Genomic DNA, 24238 nt, shown 5'->3' with positions numbered 1-24238 from the left:
CCTCGGCAAATAAATATATTTACATTTATTCATTGGAAGCCATTGCATGAACAGTGATTTGAACTCAAGATATCACTTTTATCCCCTCAGATGTTTGGAGCAGCCCGTGAGGCAAAGAGCCCCCCGGATGCAGAGACGGTCTGAAAGTAATGGCAACTGCACATCCAACACTTTTTAACTGTACTGGATTCAACTTCTTCACAGCCTCAAAGAGCAAAACTTCCCACCTCCAGGTAAAATAAACAAAAATAGTGATGTCCACTCACCACCCCCGTGTCCAGTTGCTCGGTGGCCAGAGAAGGAGCTGCTCCGGTCAGAGGTAAAAAACACAAAATTGGCAGAAAAATCAGCATCTCCGGTGACACGCTCCTCATCCGCATGCGAAGAAGCAGAGGGATCATGACGCCCTATGACAGGTCGCTCCTGCTGGGCTCGAACAACGACCCCGACGACCGCATCCACGGGATGAAACCACGCGCCGAAACACTGTGAAAATGCGCCGGTTTACCTTACAGTGGAGCGCAAACACATGAAGCACATTAAAACCGGTGGCGATGGGTGCGTTCCGGATTTATACAAGTTTGGTTTTCCTCAGAATGACACTTGGAGCCACCAACTAATGGGTCATGATCGCGGGAAAGGTCTCGATCCTTCTCAGATTAGTCCACTGGAGGTGAATATCCCAGCAGAGCGAGAGAGAGAAAAAGAGAGAGAGAGGAAGAGAGAGAGAGGCGCTCCGCTCCTGTCTGTGCAGTCTCTTGCACTGAGGAACCACAGCAGCTGCGTGGGGCTTCGTCTTGGGCTGAAGGAGAGCGCTTGTTGACGCGCGCAGTGAGGAGCGCAGCCACGGTCCTGAAACACTCAGGGGGAGAGGAAGGGGGAGAGTGGGGGGAAGAGGGGAGTGGGGACCAGCGCTTTTCTCAGCCACCCTGGAGACAGGCGGATTCCTGATGCGCGTCCTGAGTAATCGGAGAGTATTGCTGGGGTTTACGCTCGAAATTTGTCTGTGCTGTTCATAACGAGACGTACATTTCAATTAATTTCAGTTCTCTCTCTCTCACACACACACAAAAGAAAAACATCTCGGAGATTAAAAAAAGAGAAAACTTTTGGGTTTTCTAAGCTGTTATATCTTGCTCTTTTCTCCAGATTGCTTGTGATATCAGTAAGGAGAGGCATGGAAGTGTCTCAGAAGTGTTCACACTCCTTTGGCACGTCATAATCATAAACTTCAATGTGTTTTAATTGGATATTATATGACTGGTGGAGCAATTGATAACTGAAGGGGAAATAATTGGTTTTACTTTTTTAGCAAATAAAAAGCTGGAAATCCTTGAAATCCTACTTCATGGAATGACCAAAACATCTCTTGGAGTAGCTATATGTCTACCACCTTACAAAACACGATTTTCACAAAGTCTCACTCAGAGACACTGAATGGAGTGTGAACATCAACTTTCAAGGCTTGGAATCACAACTATATTTGGATCTGGATTTCTTGTGTAATTCTAACATATTTACATGCTTTAATTTAACCCATTTCATCATAGCTCTGGGTCATTGACCCATTTGAAAGGTGAACTTGTTTAAACTCTTTTTTTTTTTCGGGGGGGGGGGTTCCCAGAATGACCTGTTTTAACTCATTAACTGTGAGAATCTCTCCACCTCTTTCCTCCTAAAATTTCTGCTGAGCTCCTTGGCCTTCATGATACTGTTTCAATCGTTTTTGTGATTATTTCTATCTAGTGTTTTTAATAATATATACCGTTTTATAAGTCAATACTGTCAGCTGCAGGAAAATTTAAAACCGCTAAACATATCGACTCATCCAAAGCTTTAAAGGAAAACAAAGTTCTTCAAGAATCCACAGGAGTCAAGTGCAAACTGACAGGTAAGGCTCAGAAACAAAGTTTAAGTGCAAATTTTGAATAACATTTTTTTTAAGTTTAAGAGAAGCTCTTATAGAATAGAGTGGAATCAGTGACCTTGAGGATGATTGACCGAGTTGCATTGTATGTTCAGTAAGGTGACTCTTATTTGTTGTGGAGTTGCTGCATATACAGGAAAGGTTCTGTAGATCCCAGAATGGTTGAACATGTTGATAGATAAAAGAACAAATTTCAGATCCTATAATATTTAACTCAAGGAATTCAACCAGAACTTTTTTTTAAACCAGATTTCTTTCTTACCCAAGTATCTTTACATTTGTCATCTTGAAAGAAGAAAATAAAATTCCATGATGGAAAGCGTTACAGAAAGGAGGGCTGTATCATAGAATCTGGTTACAGATAGGAGTCCTGTTGGTTAAATTAGAGCATCTCAATAAATTGGAATATCATTTAAAAGTTGTTTTATTTCTGGAATTCCATTCAAAACATTAATTTTTCATTACTTGTTTTATGATTCGAATTTACAAGCTTAATGAATTTGGTCATTTTGACCAAATGATTGTGACATAAAAAAGGATTTTGATCATAAAAATCCAAAGGGCACTTTCCAAGAAAACTGGAATATTGCATACGATCAAGAAAAGATATATTTAGCATAGAAATGCCAGGTTATTGTTATAATATGGCCTACAATTATGGCGAAAACTGCCAACTTGAAATTGTCCTGCAGACACCCACCATAAAGAGACTAAGCCACAAAAGGTCACTGCTAAAGAAGGTGGCCTTTTACAGAGCGCTGTACCAAGCATATCGATGGATATTTGAGGAAAAAAAGCATAGTGGAAGAATATGCACAAAAAAAAAAAATATGGATAAAGCAAAGAAAATAGGGTTATGAAGAAACGACCAGTCGGGACTTGCAAGTAGATTCACAAAGAGTGGCTGGAATCAGTGCTGCCACACACAAACACACAGCTAGAATATAACTTCATAGTATCTTTGTTTTAAGGAACTAGACAATGGCAGAAGCGAGACTAATGAGAAAAAGACTGACCTTATGGTTATGTTAAAAAGTCTTTTTTTTTTTTTAATCTTAAAGCGAATGTTTATTTTCTTTAGGCGTCAACGTCCCAGAGTCTGGAGAAAGAGGGTAAAAGAATCAAGTTATGTGACGACCAGAGAACTTTCTGATTTGATGAATCATGTGATCTGGCTCATCATTGTCTCTCCTTTTCTAACATGCTATTTCAGCTAGCCATGCTGCAGTTCTAACAAGACCAGTTTTACATAAATTGCTCAAAATCTAGGGGCCATGGGTTGACGTGAACTGACAATTTGTACTGCATTGTCAGTGCATCGTTAGGAAATGAAAAGCAAGTTCACAGCCCATGATGTCCAGGTTTTTAATGTTTTTTTATTGTGAATATGTCTTGCCTATCAAATAAAGGTATTGGCTACCACTCAAACTGGATCTAGCCATGGATAATAAGAAGAGTTACAGTAAATAGAATAAAATATGCATTACAGTAGAAGCTGGGTCACTAAACAAAAACCCTCTGAAATGCAAAGATGTTATTTTTCTGCATCGCTCGTTAATTCTTTATTTTTACCATATATTAGTGGACATCAGCAAAAATAGAAGACGCCATGGGACAACAGGTAAAATCATAACAAATATTGTTTTTTTTCCTTAAAGGAAAAAATAATTAGTCTAATTATTTTTTGTGCTTAACTGTAAAATCCACCAGGTAATGGAAGTACACATTGTAATTATTAGCAATTAGAGCCACATGCCTCTGCAGTACATTTTAACAATTTAACAGTCAGGAAGTTCATTTAAGGGAATAAATTAAAGAATTTTAATACACTTAAAGAAAAAAGTAGCAGAGAGAAATAGTTGTTACTTATTGAAACCTCATCTCTGGTGAATGATGGCTCATATGTACACATTTGCCTCTCAGCAGTCATTTATCACAGGAAGAAGAAAATCACATGAAAAACATGTTTTTGCTCAGCAGTATTATGTTTTGCCGTGCTACCGCTGAGCTCCCAGCCTCAGTTAGACTGGTTTTGCAGCCACAACATTACGTTAATTGTAGCATCTGAACATTGAGTCTCTCAGTAAGCCTGCTGGTGAAAAAAAAGCTACACTTTATTCGCTTTCACATTAAGAGAAGGTCAAAATAGCCATTTGCGCATCTCAGCCTGCTGTGTGCATCTTACCTGAAGTATTTCACAGTCTTCAGACTATTTTCCTTGCAAATTTTAACTATTATCTTGGTCAGATTGGGAAAAAAAAAAACCCACCTTTTGGCCAGCATCGATGGAGCCTGAGTTGAATTTTTGAGTCATGTTGTAGTCTATTTAAGCTATAGTGCAGAATATTCTTTGTAGCACTTTCTGTGCCGAGTTCTTAGAGTTCTGGAAGTCCTTGTGCTATATGGTAAAATAGAAATATTACCTTTCATCATTTTTTTTAGCACAATATATTGCACAAAGAACTTATATTAAGTCTTGGACGTGTTTGTGTTTGATCATTGAAATGGAATTCTTGCTCACATTTTACATTCATAAATCAGAAATTATTTAAAGAAATTATTTAAATTAGTATTGTTTGGTTAATACTAATTATGTTTCATTATCCATCTTAAGTGTCTCAATGTTGCGATGCTGCAACATGTAAGGTAGCCTGGCACTTTATAATTGGACAAATTGTGTCCATTTTCTTTACATCACATAATCAACATACAATGTTGTATTTATGTTTGTAATAAGTATGTATTTTGACATTTTTACAAAGTAATCAGCTTTATTGCTGAAACTGAAAAAAGTAGTTTCTTTGATGATTTTTGTCAATGTGAATAGATCAATAAAACTGTAATGAAAATGCAGTACCATCCATTTCCTGTTGGCAACAAAACAATCAAAAAGAGGCTTGCATTTATTCTAGAGGTAAATATTTCCAGAAAATATGCATGTCCCCAAACTCCTCTTTTCCCTTTGAGTTATGACTGCCTATTAACGATTTATTAAGTGTTTACAACCTAAGTAATTGGTCATTAAATTTGTGTTGACCATCTCTGAGTGAATTAGTTTGAAGACACCAGGACAAATTCTTAAATGACAGTGGAACCGTAGAGCTTCTGATCGTGGAACAGATTTCAGCCATGTAAGAAACTCCAGCAACAAAAGTAATTCATCATACTTCATACCTACTTTATATATAGTTTTGAGTTTAACTAATCATGTCCTGTCTTAAAGAGAACAAAAATGTGACATCTGTTCCCTCCATATGCCTTTCATTTTGGAAAATACAAGCACATCTGCTCTCTGCACAGCTTGCAGAAGAAAGCTTAAAACACAAAAAAATGTTGCTAATAGCAGATTTATTGACTGAAGTTGAACTTAGATAAACGTTCAAAGTTGATTATGCTTCTTTCAGTGCTTTGTTTTCTCCCAGTCTAAGATAATTGCAAAGAAAAGTTATTGTTTACTGTAAAAATACAGACACGTTTGTTACACACTGGCTTGTATAAATTTAAGCTTTGGGGATTATGATCATGATCATTTGATCAGGTTATATTCCCAGACTCAGTGATAGCTCTAGAAAGTTTGCAAGTGCTCAGAGCTTCCAAGCATTAACTCTCCAATGAAAGCTTTATTGTTCCTCCTGTGGCTTCTTTCAGCTCTTTGTGATAACTTTCTGTGAGAAGACTTTGCTTGAGGTTATATTTCATAATTCACATGTTCTTCCTTTTGAAATGGAGAGTAGAAGCCTAAGGTGATATCATCAAGAAATCAAACAGTCCTAGACTGAACACTCATAAAGGTGACAATTAATTTCACGTTGTTTGGTTAAGTTTGACGTGCTTAATAGGTTTTTATATTCTTAGATTTTTGGTGCATCCCAAGTCGACCTGCCTTACATCTGATGCAGACATTCATGCTGCAGAAAAAGCTTATTGTTTTTGTAAACCTCAGATGCTACAATGACAAGCTAAAAAGGAATCTAATCTATGTTGGGTTTTTTTTTTAAGCAAGTTAAAATTCTGTTGTCCATTTTCAAAAACGATGTGATCTATTGTGATCATTTCAATTTAACTGCACTCTTCTGTCTTATTGTGACACGCCTGCCACTTCTTATAAGATCACCCATCCATCTATCCGTCCTTGGTCATCTATTCACATCTATCCTTGCCGAGGGGTGGGCCGTCTCCACCAGAAGTCGTGGGCGCGAGCGGCAAGATACACCCTGCACAGGTCGGCAGTTCATCACAAGGTTTGTGAGGTCAGCGAAGAGGAACTGATCATTGATTATGCTGCATCTTTTACTGGTACTGCTGAAAAGATTTTTTAAGCATCTCAGCCTTTGACTTTGTCAAATGACAGTGTCTTTGGACAGTTTCACTTTAAGTTTAAGTTTAATTTGATTTTACCAGTCATATTACATCAGTGGAAAAATCATGACTGGTTCTCTGAGGGCAGCTTAAGGTGAAGCTGGTGCAGAAACACACACAGACTGATCCTCTAAACTAAATTGTTCTCTGTACTTATGATTTCATACAAACTGGAATGAAACAAGGTGTTAAAAACTGCAACTGTACAGGCTGAAAATCAAGAGCGTGAAAAACACTAACTATTTTAAAAATTGACACATCTAGATCTGTTAAAATATACGAGATTTTTTTAGTCACTAAACCAAGAAGACTCAAAGGAAAGACTGACATTCTGATAATTACCATGCAGTCACATTGTCAGCATTTTTGAAGCACTAAAAACACATTTTCTTCAAAATGTCATTTCCCCCCCCAAAAAAAAAAAAAAAAAATATATATATATATATATATATAAAAAAAAAAAAATTCCCTTCTCACCCACACGGGTGGTTCTTATCCTCTGAGCTCGGGTCCTCTACCAGAGGACTGGGAGCTTGAGGGTTCTGCGTAGTATCTTGGCTGTGCCAAGGACTGCACATTTCTGGACTGAGATGTCTGATGTTGTTCCTGGGATCTGTTGTAGCCACTGCTCCAGTTTGGGGGTTACTGCCCCGAGGGCCCCGATGACCACAGGTACCACTGTGGTCTTCACCTTCCAGGCCCTCTCCAGTTCTTCCTGAGGCCCTGGTATTTCTCTAGTTTCTCGTGTTCCTTTTTCCTGATGTTGCAATCACTTGGTATTGCTACATCTACCACAACGGCTTTCCTCTGATTTTTATCCACTACGACAATGTCTGGTTGGTTCGCCATTACCATTTTGTCTGTCTGGATCTGGAAGTCCCACAGGATCTTAGCTCTGGCATTCTCCACCACCTTTGGGGTGTTTCCCACTTTGATCTTGGGGTTTCCAGTCCATATTCTGCACAGATGTTTCTGTACACTATGCCTGCCACTTGGTTATGTCGCTCCATGTACGCTTTCCCTGCCAGTATCTTGCACCCTGCTATGATGTGCTGGACTGTCTCAGGGGCCTCCTTGCACAACCTACACCTTGGGTCTTGTCTGGTGTGGTAGATCTGGGCCTCTATTGCTCTGGTGTTTAGGGCCTGTTCCTGGGCGGCCAGGATGAGGGCCTCTGTGCTGTCCTTGAGTCCAGCTTTTTCCAGCCATTGGTAGGATTTACTGATATCAGCCACTTGGGTTATTTGCTGGTGGTACATCCCATGTAGGGGTTTGTCCTCCCATGATGGTATCTCTGGCACCTCAACCTCCGTTCCCTGTTGTCTGAGACATTCACTGAGCACATTGTCTATTGAGGCTTTGTCCCTGATGTATTTATGGATCTTAGTTGTTTCGTCCTGGACAGTGGTTCTCACACTCACTAGTCCTCTGCCTCCTTCCTTGCGGCTCGTGTACAGTCTCAGGGTGCTGGATTTGGGATGGAACCCTCCATGCATTGTTAGTAGCTTTCTGGTCTTAATATCTGTGGCTTTTATCTCCTCCTTTGGCCAGCTAATTATTCCAGCAGGGTATCTGATTACTGGCAAGGCATAGCTGTTTATCGCACGGATTTTGTTCTTGCCATTGAGCTGGCTTCTCAGGACTTGCCTTATTCGTTGGAGGTATTTAGCTGTGGCTCCTTTCCTTGTGGCCTCATCGAGGTTGCCATTTGCTTGTGGTATACCTAGGTACTTGTAACTGTCCTCTATGTCTGCTATTGTTCCTTCTGGAGTGAGACCCCTTCTGTGTGGATGACCTTCCCCCTCTTTGTGACCAGCCGACCACACTTCTCTAGTCCGAATGACATCCCAATGTCCGTGCTGTAGATCCTGGTGGTGTGGATCAGTGAGTCGATGTCTCGCTCACACTTGGCGTACAGCTTGATGTCATCCATGTAGAGTAGGTGACTGATATTGGCCCCATTTTTGAGTCTGTATCCGTAGCCAGTCTTGTTGATAACTTGGCTGAGGGGGTTCAGGCCTATGCAGAACAGTAGCGGGGACAGAGCATCTCCTTGGTATATGCCACATTTGATGGACACTTGTGCAAGTGGTTTGCAGTTGGCTTCAAGGGTGGTTTTCCACAGCCTCATCGAGTTTGCAATGAAGGCTCTCAGAGTCCTGTTGATGTTATACATCTCTAAGCATTCAATGATCCAAGTATGCGGCATTGAGTCATAGGCTTTCTTGTAATCAATCCAAGCCATGCACAGGTTGGTGTGTCGGGTTTTGCAGTCTCGGGCAACTGTGCGGTCTACGAGGAGTTGGTGTTTGGCTCCTCTGCTATTTACACCGATACCCTTCTGTGCCGTGCTCATGTGTTTATCCATGTGTTTGCTTATCTTGGCCGCTATGATGCCTGACATGAGCTTCCAGGTTGTGGAGAGGCAGGTTATTGGTCGGTAGTTGCGTGGGACTGGACCCTTTGATGGATCCTTCTGGATTAGGATTGTCCGCCCTTCAGTTAACCATTCAGGGTGAGTCCCACTTTGTAGCAGCTGGTTCATTTGGGCTGCCATTCGCTCATGGAGAGCAGTGAGTTTCTTTAGCCAGTAGGCATGGATCATGTCAGGCCCTGGTGCTGTCCAGTTTTTCATACCTGAGACTCTTTCTTGGACATCTGTCACAGTGATGGTTACCGGGGCTTGCTCAGGGAGGTTGCTGTGGTCCTCTCGTAGAGAGATCAGCCACTGTGCATTGCTGTTGTGGGACGCCTCCCTTTCCCATATGCCTTTCCAGTATTGTTCCGTCTCCAGCCTTGGTGGGTCTGCTCTGTTGTTATTGTTACCCTGCCATTGAGAGTACACCTTAGCTGGTTGAGTGGAGAAGAGCTGGTTAATCCTTCTGGATTCATTCTCCCTTGTGTATCTCTTTAGGCGGCTGGACAAGGCTTGGAGCCTCTGTTTGGCAGTCTCGAGTGCTTCAGGTATGGGCATCTGCCTGTACTTTCTGGGTACTGGTCTTTTCATTGCACCCTTGTGGAGCTCTGACAGTTGGCTCACTTCCCTCCTTGTTACCTTGATTTTAGCCTCTAACCGTCTTTTCCATGGTGGGTATTGGGTCTCATGGTTGCTCTTATAGCCAAGTATCTCAAGGATCACTGATGCTGAGTTGTAGATCAGCTCATTGGTTTCTGTTATGGTGTTGGTAGGGATCGTTCTCAATGCTGCATTCACATTCTCAATTAGACTTTCAGATGGTACTTCACTCAGCCGTTGTAATTGGCGCCGGGGAGGCCTGGTTGTCATTCGGGTCATGATTCTCTCTCTCAGGTCAGCAGCTGTCTCGTTCAGCTCTGTTTCGCTCATTGGGGCCGTGTATCCCCTCACTGGGTGGGGACTTGTAGTTAAGTCCCCACAGTCCTGACATCCGGGTTCCTCCCTTTTGCCGTAGCATTTGTGTTGTATCTCGTCAATCTCAAGTTGTGATAGCAGTTGCCGTTTGCGGATGTTGGAACACTGAGCTACTAGTTGTTTAGCGCTTAGTGTTGACTGGGGATGTCGAAGTAACCATTCCTTCCCCAGTCTTTGCATGTAACCTCTCTCACTAGGGTTACTTGAGTAGTAGCATTCCAACAGATCCACATTTTCATCTCTCGCCCATTTCCGTCTTGTTCCAGTAGCCCATTTGTCATCAAGGTGCTCTGGTTCCCCAACACCTGACGCAGACCTTGTTTGGCCGGGCGACGTCTGAGCCGGCATGTTATGCAACTTAGTATCTCTCATGGTATGAGGTAGGCAGTAGCTTGAAGGGTCTTGCCTAAGGACCCAGACTGGATTCGAACCCTGCCCTCTCGGGTGACCCGAGAGGGCAGGGTTATATATATATATATATATATATATATATATATATATATATATATATATATATATATATATATATGTGTATGTGTGTGTGTGTGTGTGTGTGTGTGTGTGTGTGTAATTTAATCCCACAAACATGCTTAACAGAAACCTTGAAGAGACAAACTTGAGAAAGTTGAAGAAATTAAAGAAGTTCAGTGACTTGCAAACCCTACTTTCTTTTTCTTATGTATAAAGGGAAATCCTAACGTCCACTGGACTGAGACGACAATAAACAAAGCTACAGAAGAAAGCATTCTGTTTCAACTGGAGTGAAAGAGATGGAATATTTGAACTTCATAATCTCTTTGAAACAGGATAGCAAACTCCAACCTGGAGCTTTAGGTATTCAATTTCCTTCCCGTCACAACAAGAAGTGGGCTGGTTTTGTAATTTAAACTTTTAATCCCAAACCAGTCCAGCAAATCCGGGAACAGTAAAATGTACAAATACTTTATGTAAAAAAAACAACAAAAAACATAATTCTCAATAAGGTACAAAGCTTGACTGCTTCTCACCACTGCTGACTTACAACAATCTGTGATACTTTTACGACTTCATATCAAATTTCCCTTTAGAGTGTTTTGGAGGCATAAAACAATATTAAAGATGCCGACAAGTGCAGATTTCCCTGACAACCACACTTTTTAAATGAGAACCTTTGTTTAATATAAGAGTCAAAAACTGGCAGTGAATTAAAGCTCCATCAAACAGATTGAAACGCCAAGTCATATGCTGACTGTCATAATGTAGTTTCATTCCTCTGAGACGGCAAGATCTGTGTTGCAAGAACATGATAGGTATCATCTGTTAGTTTGACTGTTTCATTGTCATCAAGAGCCTGTTAAGTGAATATTATTAGATTTGTTGGGCTGTTCAGTGGGCCCACACCGGCTTGCCGAGTATGAAATTGGATTTTGTAATCTTGCAAGCTCGGATACGTGTGTAAGAAAGTTTCCTGATGATGGGTTAGTTCGAGGGCAAACAGTCAAGTCAGGTATGCAGGTAGGTTGTCGTGGATTGGATCAGGAGTAATTCTAATGACTATGTAGGTGATTCAATAATGTCATAGTTTCTTAACTACTTATGAAAGTATATGGGCAGAATAATTTTAAAGTGGTTGACAGCTGTCTTTGATATTGTGGATAATGAGACCATAATGACGAGGCTGGAGAAGTGAGTAGGCATCGATTCGGCTCTTCAGTGGTTTTTGTCATCTGTTTCAAATACAAGTTTTGTTGTGTCCATTAATGATTTTCATCTTTCCTTCTGCTTAATCAGTCAGAGTGTTTTCAACAGGGATCGATTTTTACAATATTTAGATATACAAAGATTACAGCTTGCAAAATGAGGTCAGAATTTACCCACATAAATGGTTGTTTTATGATTCTAATTTACATGTACATTAAGTTTAACTAATCCTGTCACTTTTCTTTTCAGTGACTATAAAACTGCCATCTGTCCACTCCATAAGTAGATAAGCTCTCTCTGCCAGGCATGCAGAAGTAAAGTAAAAAACACAAAACATTTTGGAGTTCTGAAGCTCACAGTATATTATCTAACAATTTCTTGGTTATGTACAATTTCTGCCATGCCCAACAAGAATAAAAAGCTTAAAAATATACACTCACTTGCAGAGAGGGCCTTAATTTTAGATTTACGTTTCATGCTACACACATGTTGGAAAGGCTTATGAATGAAATATAAGTTCAAGAAACAAATTAATAGTTGCACGGTGTAACCGAAGAATCCTTAGAGAGATTTGAGATAAGAACAGACAATGAGGCATCTGCTGCAGAGGGCTGCCAATCCTATATACCCAGGACTTGAGAAAAAGATGATCTTCAGGTGAGTGCAACCCCAGGGAGCAGGCCTACACATAGAGGAGATAAGATACACAGAGACAGGAGAGGAAACCAGGAAAATAAAACACAGACAAACAACTACTGTCTTAGAATCTGTGAGAAGAATAGAAGTGTCACTTATTCTTATGGTTCAAAAGTACTGTTGCCAAGTTTTGGAGGTCATGGACAGTAGTACTTGAGAATCTGAGGTTTGCTTATTTTACATTTTTGCTTAAAGAAGTGGCTCAATTACAGATTCCCTCTGAGTTTACTTTTTAGGCAATTATAAAGATGATCAGATAATACAAAATGCATCATCAGTTCAAATGATGATTAAGAGAAAACACATGCTGCAATGGGAATATTGCATTGCTCCCTAATTATTATCACTATGTTTGCTCACTGCAGAACGTATGTTTTGTGGTACAGCGGAGTTGATGATGCTTGATAAACAAGAGTTCAAAATGCACAAAATGCACAAAAAACTGATGGAAATCCATGCAAAATGCAAGATCACAGAGAGCAAAACCGACATGAAGAAACATAAAGTGGCACAAAGGACTGGCTTAACAAAGAGAAGACAGACGTTTTAGTGAAATATGAGAGAACCTTGAACAGTCAGAAATGCAAGAGAGGTGCAAAGTGAAACCAGGTGAGTCTAATTAGTAGGATGAAAAGCAGATGTGAGACCAAAAAAAGCTGGACATCACAAACAAAATAGAAATTCAAAAACAATAAAATACAATAAAACACAATAAAAAACAAACTCATTGACCATGGTATTATTTCCGCATTTCAGACAATGGACGTTTTTCTAAGCATGAATAGTGTTGGAGGTGTTCGGGTTAAGATTTTGACTAGGTCATTCCAAAACCTTTATTGTGTTTTTTTTTATTTTAGTTTTTGAGTCATAGAGAAAAAGTTCTCACCTTGTAACTTTCCATTAATGTAATTTTTGCAGTGTCTCTCTTAGAATTGGACCATAAAAGTTGACGTTAGTTGTTTGATGAAAGACATTTCTGCAGCACTTTAAATGTCACTCTGGGTTATTTTCTAACTTCCAAGATGACACATTTATTTGCTCTTAGAGTAATTTTAGATTTGATTCACCAGTTGGCCATATGTTCTTCATTTGTGGACAATGACTCACTGCTATGCAGCCAATTGGTAAACTTACAATTGGCTTTGTAAGAGTTTCTAGACCGATGGATGCAAATAAATTGAATGAAACCAGTTTGATCATGGTGTAAATTTTTGCTCTATAATTTTGTGTAAATGAGATGACTGTAAAATTGTTGTATGTTTACTTAGGGCTCTCGCAATGTAAGATTCTTTAATCAGGCACCGTCTCCTCCTCTGGTACTAATTGGATCCAAAACGTTACATTTAAGACAACTAAACAAACTCTTATTGGACGGTTTGAGCCAAACTTGTCTTGCACAGTGATTGAGAATTGTCATAATAAAAACAAAGATGCTCCCCTTTGAAATACTGCAGATATATTTTCATATTAGCTTTGTATTTGTTTAATGAATAATGATGTGGTGAAGCCTGCTTTATGCATTTTGTCAGATTTAAGAATTCTGTCAAGGAAACAGAAGGTGTACTTTATTTTCACAATGACTGCATCTGGGCCTGGATATAAATAATGGATACATTTTTTTAGGGATGAATTTACTTTAGCGACTGAGGTGTTCCCCCAGTCATTCCCTTTTAATTAATGGCCAGATTAATCCAATTACAGCTCACTTAGTAGATTTATAGCACTCTAATGTATTATTCATTACAGGTTACATTTGTCGTCAAAGAATGCAGGGGGTTTCAGCTGTGCCAGTATGACTTTCATGTTTAATTCATGGAACACTCCAGCTGCTTGATTTTTCCACAAGATGCAGCACACTATGCAGTGTTTTCAGTGAACAGGGTTCTGCACGTGTGAAATGCATATTGATCTCAAAACGTATTTGTGATTGGTGGCAACAGTGCGATTAGACCCTTGATTAAATCCACATCAGCTCGAGCAGAGCATAATGAAATCTTAATGCTGGCCAGACAGAATGCTGCCTGCAGACATAGGAATTATAAAAAATATACAAGTGATGGACAAGAGAATTAAAGAGGCTAAGTTGTGCATTCAATATGCGTGTCCTCTGTTTATGCTAAACAGGATAAAGAGTAATCCTGAAGGTCCCTCCAGCCCAGAAGCTTTGTGTTTTGTCTCCTAGTTTTGCAAGTAGTTCATTGAAGCTGCCTGAGGCTCATCTACACCTGCCCTGAGGTAATCTTTTTCTCTCTCTCAAATCACGTCTTCTGTTATCAGATATTTTTATTTATCATATTTAAGTTTGTCTTTTGGTCAAAACACAACCCTTATCTGCATGTTGTGCTTTAATAAAACATGTCCTACGTCGATCTCAAACTCTTTTCTATATGGTGGCTCACTCCATGCTTTTTTTTTTTTCATTAATAAGTGTCAGCACAGGAAGGATCGTTAGAGTTGCTTGGTTTTCTGCAGTTCCGCTGCACAGTGACCCTGAAAAACACAAAGAGCTGCACTACAGGGGATGATGCCAGGCAATGCATCACATGGGCTACGCTCTGCAGTGAGCTTTTCGTCTTCCTTGTTCATCTTCACTATGCCCATCATGTCCCGCTCACACATTTTGCAAAGACATCTGCTGACAGGTTGCGTGGCTACATTTATCATCTGCAGTCGCTGTGGTGCTCAAATACCTCATAAAAACAGAAGAGCTTGGAACTTTTAAATGTTCCTTTGTTTTTTGTTTTTTTCTTTTTAATGATATATATTTCTTGTAAGTGATGTTTTTAAAACAATTGCGATGAAGCTTAGCTTACTTATAAACTGAACCTGAAAGCTGAGCTGAGTTTCACAAGCAAAACAGAGGCCTGATTATTACCTGACCTGCAGATGAACTACTAAATGATTGAAGTTGAACAACTGAAAGTTCACAGTAAGCAACACATTTAAAAATAATTTCAATGTTTTGAAAAACAGCTATTGACAACTGTTATTCTGTAACAGGACACAAAGCCATTTCTAAGAGTTTGTGATTCCACCAAATCAAAGTTGGATCAACAACTGGAGGAAATAAGCAGAGGTGGTGAACCTTCCCATGAGAAGCCAGTCAACCCAAATTACACAAAGAGTGTGTCAGTGATTCAACTAAAGTTCTTCACTTTATTGTTTTAAAGTTTTTTTTTTTTTTTAACCCATTCTAAAATGTTTCTAATCAGGTGAGCACAATTGTTGAGTTGAACACCATTCAGAGCACAGGTTGAAGTACATTGATGTAAAATACAGCTTTCTGACTTCCCAAGCAACAAGACCCCAGCCTTCAGCTAATCCAGTCACAGCTGAGGCAGTTCAGCAGCTCCCTGAGAAACCTGACACTAAGCCAAGTATGACATAACCTCCCGCAATATTATATTTCCTGTCTGGAAACTTTCAGTGGTCTGTTGAGAGACCAATGGGTGGAAATTATGTAAAACAATATACAGCAAGCATGGAAAATCATTCAATGTTAGCTAGTGTTGAAGGTCAATATATCGAAGACATGCTTTGTCCTTGACCTCGAAAAGTTAATTTTTTGGGGGTTGCTTTTAGAAGGAACTGAAAGTTCATTCTCGCTTCAATTTTGTGAACAGTGCCTAATCAGTCTAATGCAGTTAATGATGTTTTGTTCTGTTTCAGTCACACAAACAGTTTAACTGCAGCACAACAATTGCTTGACTGAGGCTAAGAAAAGATTGTGGTTTGGTTTACAATCCAATCCTTTCTCAGTAATCAGTTGGCGTTCTCTAAGAAGACTTTAAAGTGTTCCCCTGGCATTCCTATACCACCAATGTGTCATAACAGTGCAGTACTTTCCATCTACAACTTTTGCAATTTTTAAAAAATAAATCTAAAGGCAACATTTTTTTTTTCCACACATGGCCAACTTCCTCTGTTTTTATATATAATTAGTTCTGTCTGTTTTGCGTGTATGTTGCCGTGGTATGCAGTGGATTTAAAGGATTTCGGTTTGACAGGCTTGTACGGTTGTGGGTGGGGTGCTGGCGTCTGCCTTCAAACTGAAGGGCAATTCAGAATCTCTAATTAATCTAAGACATATGGTTTTGGACTGTTGGAGGAAATCACAGTAAGACAAGACCTACAAAAATGTTTTCAGCCAAAACTGAAGTCTACGACCACTGAAACAAAAGTTTATTTTGAAATAATGAACCATCTTTAAGTGATAATATATAACACATGGAAAATGAAAAATCATTTGACTTGAGGTTTCATTATAGACCATTCTAACTCACTCCTCATTGTAGAGTCAGATGCTGACTAAGTAATTACAGAGATAAGTAAAAGAAAATACCTCAATTCCTAAAATAAGTTGTAGCCATTTCCCTGTGGCTTTACAAACCAAACACAGCAGACTTTGTGTTCAACAGACCAAAACTCACCCTTTGCAGACCAGTTGTTTAAAACAATGACATTTAATTATTCTTCAAATTCTGAAATTAAAATGCTTACAAAGAGTGTTATGGCTGTAATGCAATAATAGTCAAACCCTTGCCAAAAAGAAAAAAATATTAAAGATTTTGTCAACATCTAACATTTGGATGCACAGTGGAGCAGATGTCAACCCTATTGCCTCCCAACAAAAAGGTCCCATGTCTGAATTCTGACTCGCTGCTTTTTGTGTGGAGTTTGCATGTCTCCCTATTATATTAGAGTTTTCCACCTACTGAGTAGAACAAAAAATAAAAAAATCACAGCCAAGAGGCCAGGCGAGATAGCATGGCTGATTAATAGCTTTCTAGCAATGATGAGTTGTTTCTCTGCCATTAGCACATTTAGCAGCCCATTCTAGAGATTGATTGACAGCGCTAAGACACTCCTCCTAGAAGTGATTGATTGGTTTTGGTCGGAAGTGGTGCATTTCTTCAGATTGCAATAGAAAGTCAGAGAGGAGAAGGAAGAGAGATCTTTTCTGCCTCATGTTATGCTGTCACAACATAGTGACAGTTTAACAAATTTGTAAAAATACAATTTTTTAATAAAAGGTGCATACTGCAGCTTTTTTGAGGTAATAGTTAATGAATAGATGAATCTCAGAGTTAGTGAGCTAGCACCTTGAAACATGCTATAGGTACCAAGAGATCGTTAGAGAAATGATCCATAGCGAGTAGACCTGAAGTACAACCGTCATTATATATCTGGCAAGTGTTATTCACTTGCTATCAGCCTGTGATTTTGTCTTGTGAAATAAACATAAGCTGTTTTAATGAGCCTTAGATCAGATGATGTATGCTTTGAAGGTGACACCCTTGATCTACTTATAAGAGTTATATTTGAAAGAAAAAAAGAAGTAGTTCTCACTGGCAGTTCTAGACCAAGTTTACCAGAGGGCCAGTGTTTTTTCATTGGGGCACGTATGACAAGAATGAACCCTTGGAAAGAGTCGCTTGCAGATCCAGACTTTCATGATGCAGCCCTATATATAATACTTCATTTTTTTCTTTTTTTTTCTTACTTGATTTAGTCAGAATTACTTAGGATAGTTTAATATTGACACAATCTGAGAAAAAAGACAGCATTTGTCATTCAGCTTTTTGTAAAATTGGCCTCATGTTTGATTACTTTTTCAGATTACCATACTTTAATGAACATCTTCGAATTTTAGCATATTCCATTTCACTCTTTGATTTCTCAGTTAACGTTACATAACTAAAGGAATCTGAGCAAGTAAACAAACTTCAGAGCATTTCACTGAAGCTCAGGAGGATGAGGCACAGTTCTTGTTTTCTCCACATCTTATTTTTCGGAGTCCAGACTGAGACTGAGAGGGTTTCTCATTTGGATAAATTATCCATAACAGTGATCAGTGAGATAAGAGTGGACAACAGTCATCCTGTATCGCTATTACATGTGACTCAATGCCTGTATGTTTGTAGAAAACAAAAGATTTCAGTGACTCATGATAAAATATCGTTTCAGCTGTTGTAAAATTTGCTACTTTATACGCATTAGGCTGTTCTCAGTTTGCGTCACGCTCATCTTCTTTGTTTTTATGTAAGACATACACTTTGTTGTTTTAAAGTATTTCAATTAACGCAGGGTTAGGAAGAACATAACCAGGTCATCGGTGCAGCCAATTAACCTCAGACAAAGCTCTTACAGTGAGATCGATAATGTTTTCACTTTCTTTCCAACTTTTAAATTACTAAACCTATGGGTTTAAACGGAAGCTTCATCAAACACTATTCTATCTTCGCAAATCCTGGAACGGTTTTGAGTGTAGTAGCCAAAATAAAGTACACATTTCTGTGTGAAATTTTACTTAAATTATAAAGCAGATTTTCTTTCTACACTTTCGACTACATAAAAAAAATACATAATCTTTGGTAAGTTTCATAGGTTTTAACCAGAGTTGATGAATAATAATTTACTGTTATAATTTAGGAATTTGTAAATTTGCACCTGGTTTTGAAATATTGTCTGTGAGAAAATAATTTACTTAACCGCAAATGTGGCTTTTTTAGTATACTTACACTATCTTGATGTATTTATATGGGTATTTATGTCTGTGACTGCAGTTTTTTATGCTACAGGCATTTATTATTATTATTTTTGTACCTTTTTGAATAATACATTTGTGCCTCTCTTAAATGGATCCTTTAGGCTAAATGTGTCCCTTTGCTGATTTGTATTTGGATTCATCTGGCTTTCCTGTATTACTACAGTTCTCTGGATGTATGATGAAGACTTAGTGTCGGGTTTGTGCACAATGGATCAACCGAAGGGATTGTGTGATTGGACTGTATACGTTTTGTTTAACCTAGTGAGTGCAGTCTTAGGACACAAAAATGGAAATAGTTCTTAGTCCTGTGCGTCTCTTTAAGTGGTAAAACTTACATAGATGTTTGTTACTCCTCATCAGAACAGAACACCTGTGCTCCAAATGTTTACTCTTTCTTGTCTATACAGTAACAAGATAATAAGGGTTCTCTAGTTGTTTTTGCATTTTGAACACTACTTCAGTGCCACAGTAGCTCATAATTATGTGTCAAGTTACTTGTCACATAAACCCCAATGGGGTTTATGTGACACACCAGAATGCCTGCCTGAGAGTGAGATAATAGAGAGCATGATTATGATGTTTTTGTCTGAAAACACACTTTAATTATTACTGTCTCTCTTATTAAATGTGACATTGAAATTTGACACAAATTGGATTTTGGGTTTTACACTTTATGCTGTTTTGCATCGTCTCGTATAATAAATTACCACAATGACACATTGCATCATCACCTAAACATGAACATTTAGACAATGACTGCTTATGGAGTTGTTACATGTGTGTAAATAATTCAGAAGAATGCTGACCCAACCTGCCTAACCATAAAATCAAACTCTGACAAGGGTATGAATAAATATGGGCTTGTGCACTTAGCGCACTGCAGAAGACAAGGAAAAAAAACAATTACTTCAACTAATGGGATGATTTTATGTTCTTCTAAGGTGAAATATTAAGATATGGATGCAGTTTATTATAGCTTAACTTTGTTTGACTCATGTTACTTATCACTCATAATTTTTCTAATTGCACCCTTGCAAGATGTCCACTGTTATGAATACTAAATGTTCCCTCCAGTATTAAAAACTGACTCCAAACACTCCTGACATTGTGGTTCACAACTGAATATGAATCTGGCAAACCAAAGTCCTTATTTACTTAACACTCCTGGGTGACATAAATCTCTTTTAAGTTTGTAAAGCTTTGGCCCAACTGACTGGTCAGAGGGCCGACAGTGAAAAATGTCTTGTGCTTGCTTAATCTGGTTCAGCACTTCTGTTCTTCCCTCACTGGATTTGAGAATCCTTTGTGCATTCTTGGAGAAAATGAGAATCTCTGAGGTGTTCTGCCAGCATAATTGTGCTTTCTGTCTATTTTTAGCTATGCATTATCACCCTAAGCCACTCATTTCTAATGTCCTCATACACCGTCTTAGTATTTTTCCACAAATTTATTTTGTCAGACAGGAATCTTTTCTATAGTCCATATTCTATTTTATATTGCTCATAAGATGAGCCTCATTACCTGCTTTCTATACAATGAGCTGCTACAATATCGTCACATGTATTTACACATCCAATTTGTAGTAAATCTTACAGTCTGGTCAAGTTCACTCAACCTTCTGCTGTTCACTTTCTCTGCTTTACGTTGTAACTTTCACCATTAACCATATCTCCCAAATCACAGGCAGTTTACAAGGTAATTAAAAAAAAAGTCACACTCCTGTACCCTTTCTGTTCCTGGATTACAAAGAATAATAACATTCAAACTAGAGCTTTCCACTCAGGGGTTTGAAGCGGTATTAAGATTAAAACCAACTTGATAATTTAGTCTGAGGATTGATTTGTACGAATAAATAATATCAGGGGTGAACAGACAGCAGCATTAAGAATAGAAAGATTGGGCAGCTTTATTCCAGTGGCAGGGTGGCTTTCATCCAATAAGATAAACAAAGATGCATTCTTCTACTGAGGTTCCCTCTGGCAAAATGCTGTTCTACATCGACAGTACCACAAATGTGCTTAATGGTGCATTAGTGATAAAGACTGCAAACATATGAGAGAACATAATGAAAAATATTCTGTAAGTACTGACAATGTGAAAAGTTATGTTTCTGTGCATTTGTCTGTGCAAATACATGTCTGTTTTGCCATATTTTACTGTGGGATTCCAGTAATGTATCCACTTTTGGTGGGCATGTTTTCATCTAAGCATCAGATTTTTGGTCAAAAGATTTCAATTTGACCTTTGGCAGCTGAATGCAAGATGCATTTTTAGAGATCTTTATGTGTGACAGAGGGAATAAAAAGTAATTGTCTAAATTAATGCTGTCTTTTCTGTCAGCTCCAGTCAGTCTTACCAATCTTCTCTGACATTTCTAATTAACCACATATTTCCATAACCAGAGCTGCAAATGCCACCAGCAGTCACACTGTTGTCAAATCAACAATCCTAACAGCTTTTCCACTGGTCTGATTTCTAATATATCTGTGGCTAAAGTTCCAGTTATTAAATGCAAGGAACGTGAAATTGGCCAATCTTAATGTAGCAGTCAGATCCTATTTTCATGTGCAGTGCAACAAATCTCATTATATTTTTCAACCAAAGAAATCTTGAGATACATTTAGATTCATCATGCAACCGAACAAAACCTTCAAGAGTTATTATTTTTTATACATGGTAAAAAATAAAATGCTGTACATTATACACTGGTCTTATAGTCTGCAATTAAATTAATGAAAGTCGCAACATCACACAAAAACCAGAAAATGTAGCTCATGCACCAAAACCCCACAATTTTATATCTGCCAAAATGAAGCTTTTGTCACAGTGTATGGTGTGTTTTGTTCTGTCAATCTTTTTTTTTTCACCATCATACACCCGTTTGCATCATCTATTATGGCCTCATATATCTGCCCCACATGTCAGATTGTCATCATTATTCTGCCTCTTCTCTGGTCTGTCCAGCCATGAATTTAAACGTGCTATTCAAGGAACTCACTTGGGTTCCAGAAGTTAAAACATCATTTATTATATTTGCTCAGTTAAGACTTTTTCTTTATTTACAGAAAAAAATATAGATTTTCACAGCTTTCAGGACTCATCAAAGTACAAAACTAGAAATTTTTTCAAAGAAAACTCAGTGGTTGCATTTGTTTTTCTGATCACATTTTAATAAATATGATGTTTTACATTAAATTAATGTAAAAATAAAGATATTAATGCACTATCACTTCATCCCAGGGGGAAATGTGTTATTAAATGCAAAATTAAAAGCACAGTAAACCAACAAGCTTAAAGTTCTAAAGTTAAAATGAAGAAAAAGCGGAGGTTGTTCAATATGAGAAAAGGGACACAAAGAGGTCAGCTGTTTGAATCCAGTTTCCGCTCTCCATTGCCTCGGGTCTGGGCAAAATTTCTCCAAGAGTGTTGACTAGGGGGCCGGCTGGTGGCCCTCTTCAACGCTTTGCAATCAGTCATTGCCCTCAAAGCTGCTGTCTGGAGTGCAGAAAGAAATATTTCAAATGCAGCCTGCAGGAGCGTGTCTGTCAGTTAGATGGTTAGTCCATCAAGAGTTCGACTATTTTTGGAAGTGTTGGCTGTTTCTAGCTCAGTCCAAATGTCTAACAATTGTATATTTTATTTTTTTAGATTCAGGCCTCAGTCACAGTGTTTTGCATGAAGAAGTAGTTGGTAATAACTTTATGGTCATAGCTTTTACCTTTGAATGTGGCACCCAATAAATGTTTGCATAAATAGGGTATAGATACAATTTTAATTACGGTAAATCACTAAAATTATTTGGAAAAGTGCAATTCATTGGAGAGAAAAAGAAATGTTTCACTAACCCTAAGGGGGTAAAATCTGTTGACAGACCAGCTTTTAGTTTTGGACTCCACAAACCAGAGAGTTAAAATTGTGATTTTGTAAGAGGTAGCTTTGCAAAGTATTGAATCAGAGAGTTAGCTACACCACACAACATTTTACTTTTATTTTTCTGGAAATAATCAATAGTTTTCTTCCAAGTGACACTCAAGCATTATTTTGTGTTTATCAAATGAAATCCCAAGAAAATTAATTGACCTGTTATTTAAAAAGTTCAAGAAATAAGAATACTTCTGCAGCAACAGTCCTTTACTTTCAATAGTAATCATCAAATACAAATTTTAAATAAGCAGAAGGTAAATTCCTGATTGTTTTTGATTAACAACAGGAAACAAAATGTAAATTCATGACTAATATAAATGCTTTTCTTGCTCATTTTCATAACCCATTTTGTTCCTGTAGATAATCAAAAGCCTGTTTTTGATGCATAAAAGAGTGTAGCTGAAATAAAGCAGAAAAATAAAGAAAATTACATCAATAGTATTTGTTTGTAAAGCTCAAGAGTTCAAAGCAATTAAAGGTTTTGTGCAAAAATAATTTGATTTACCCTAAGCTGTGGATGTTGCAGTAATATAACCCGAATAAGCCTGATACGTTGTTTCTTTATGATATTTCAGTCCAAGTCTGACCAGTCCATATAGGCTATATTTGTGATTCTTTCAGGTAAAACAGCACTGGCATTGCTTGCTTTGTGGTTTTCAGAAGTAAATATATTTTTTTTTCCATTTTTTAATCTTTGGTCAGAGCAAAATATCTTGCACAGATTTTTATCATATATTTATCTTTTATTTATACAGAAAGTCGCTTCAGATTTTTAAATGTAGATAATCTTTAAACAAAATGGAAAAAAAATCATTGACAAATAAATCACAAGCTGTGAATCAGATATTTTCTCCAGCATCATTACCCAGCAAAGGTGCAAGGTGACAGCTCACACTGTGCACAACACTGTGGTTACTAACATCCCACTGGCTGGGCATGTAACGAACAAAAGACAAATTGTTTGGGCTGCGATTGACAAGTACGTAGCCGTCAGCAGAGCTCCTGTGCCTCCAGCAGCCCTCGTCCTCATTAAAAATTAACTGTCTTTGCCTTTCCTATTTTCCCTAATAAAAAGCTATTTTATTGAGCTGAACCATCTTTTAAATAAATGCTCGAAATTGTCAAAGATAAATGTAAACTCTTGAATACATGAGTGTTGAGAGATTTGGGAAGTTATGACCATGGATAAATTTAGGGCCAGAGGTCATTGGTTCATGAACAGTTCAAATCTTGAACTGAAGCAGGATTTCTGAATCTGAGGTCTCCATTATTAACCGGAGTAGTATGGGTCATAATGCAAAGTGAAGACGGGGAATCAGCATACCCATAGACGGTAGACCCACTGGAAACACTGGAGGTTCAGCTGATTTGCTTGATCTGGTTCATTTGCTCCAGTGAGGCACTGACTAGAAAACAAAGCAGTCTTGCCAGAAATACTGCTGACAGATATGATTATGTTGAACTGGTTCTTTTACTTGAGGACTCACTGTAAATACGACTAATGAAAACATGGCTGACGCCAATGATTAGGTCAAATTAGCTTGCTGCCAGAGTTAGCACACACTCTGGAAAGACAGCAGATTCAGTTTACATAGGTTGACCAACCGCACCCACACTGACTATCTGTGGAAATGAAGACAATAGAACTCTCAGCATAAGAATGGTGCAACACACAACAGACAAAAATAAGAGTCATAACAGAAACAAAAAA

General features: G+C 38.3%; 2 protein-coding genes across 4 annotated transcripts in view; both read right to left on the bottom strand.

Annotated features, from left to right (window-relative positions):
- LOC129366637 (matrix metalloproteinase-17-like) overlaps positions 1-777 on the bottom strand; it is a 74607-nt gene extending 73830 nt beyond the window's left edge. For all 3 annotated transcript variants that reach the window (XR_008606643.1, XM_055040611.1, XM_055040612.1), the window contains exon 1: positions 267-777. Coding sequence is in view for 2 of the 3 variants with exons in the window: in XM_055040611.1 (XP_054896586.1) it covers positions 267-401 (135 nt within the window). In the remaining variant the exon portion in view is untranslated. The remainder of the gene's footprint in view (positions 1-266) is intronic.
- Positions 778-861: 84 nt separating this feature from the next.
- The window catches only part of LOC129366670 (golgin subfamily A member 4-like), a 56088-nt gene continuing 32711 nt past the window's right edge, over positions 862-24238 (bottom strand). Inside the window, exon 8 of the mRNA XM_055040643.1 lies at positions 862-959. Coding sequence (XP_054896618.1) covers positions 862-959 — 98 coding nt within the window. The remainder of the gene's footprint in view (positions 960-24238) is intronic.

This window comes from Poeciliopsis prolifica, unplaced genomic scaffold, assembly GCF_027474105.1.
Source record: "Poeciliopsis prolifica strain line A6 unplaced genomic scaffold, Auburn_PproV2 SCAFFOLD015, whole genome shotgun sequence".
NCBI classification, from domain to species: Eukaryota; Metazoa; Chordata; class Actinopteri; order Cyprinodontiformes; family Poeciliidae; genus Poeciliopsis; species Poeciliopsis prolifica.
The sequence above is the reverse complement of the archived record's forward strand: the minus strand, read 5'-3'. Positions and strand labels throughout refer to the sequence as shown.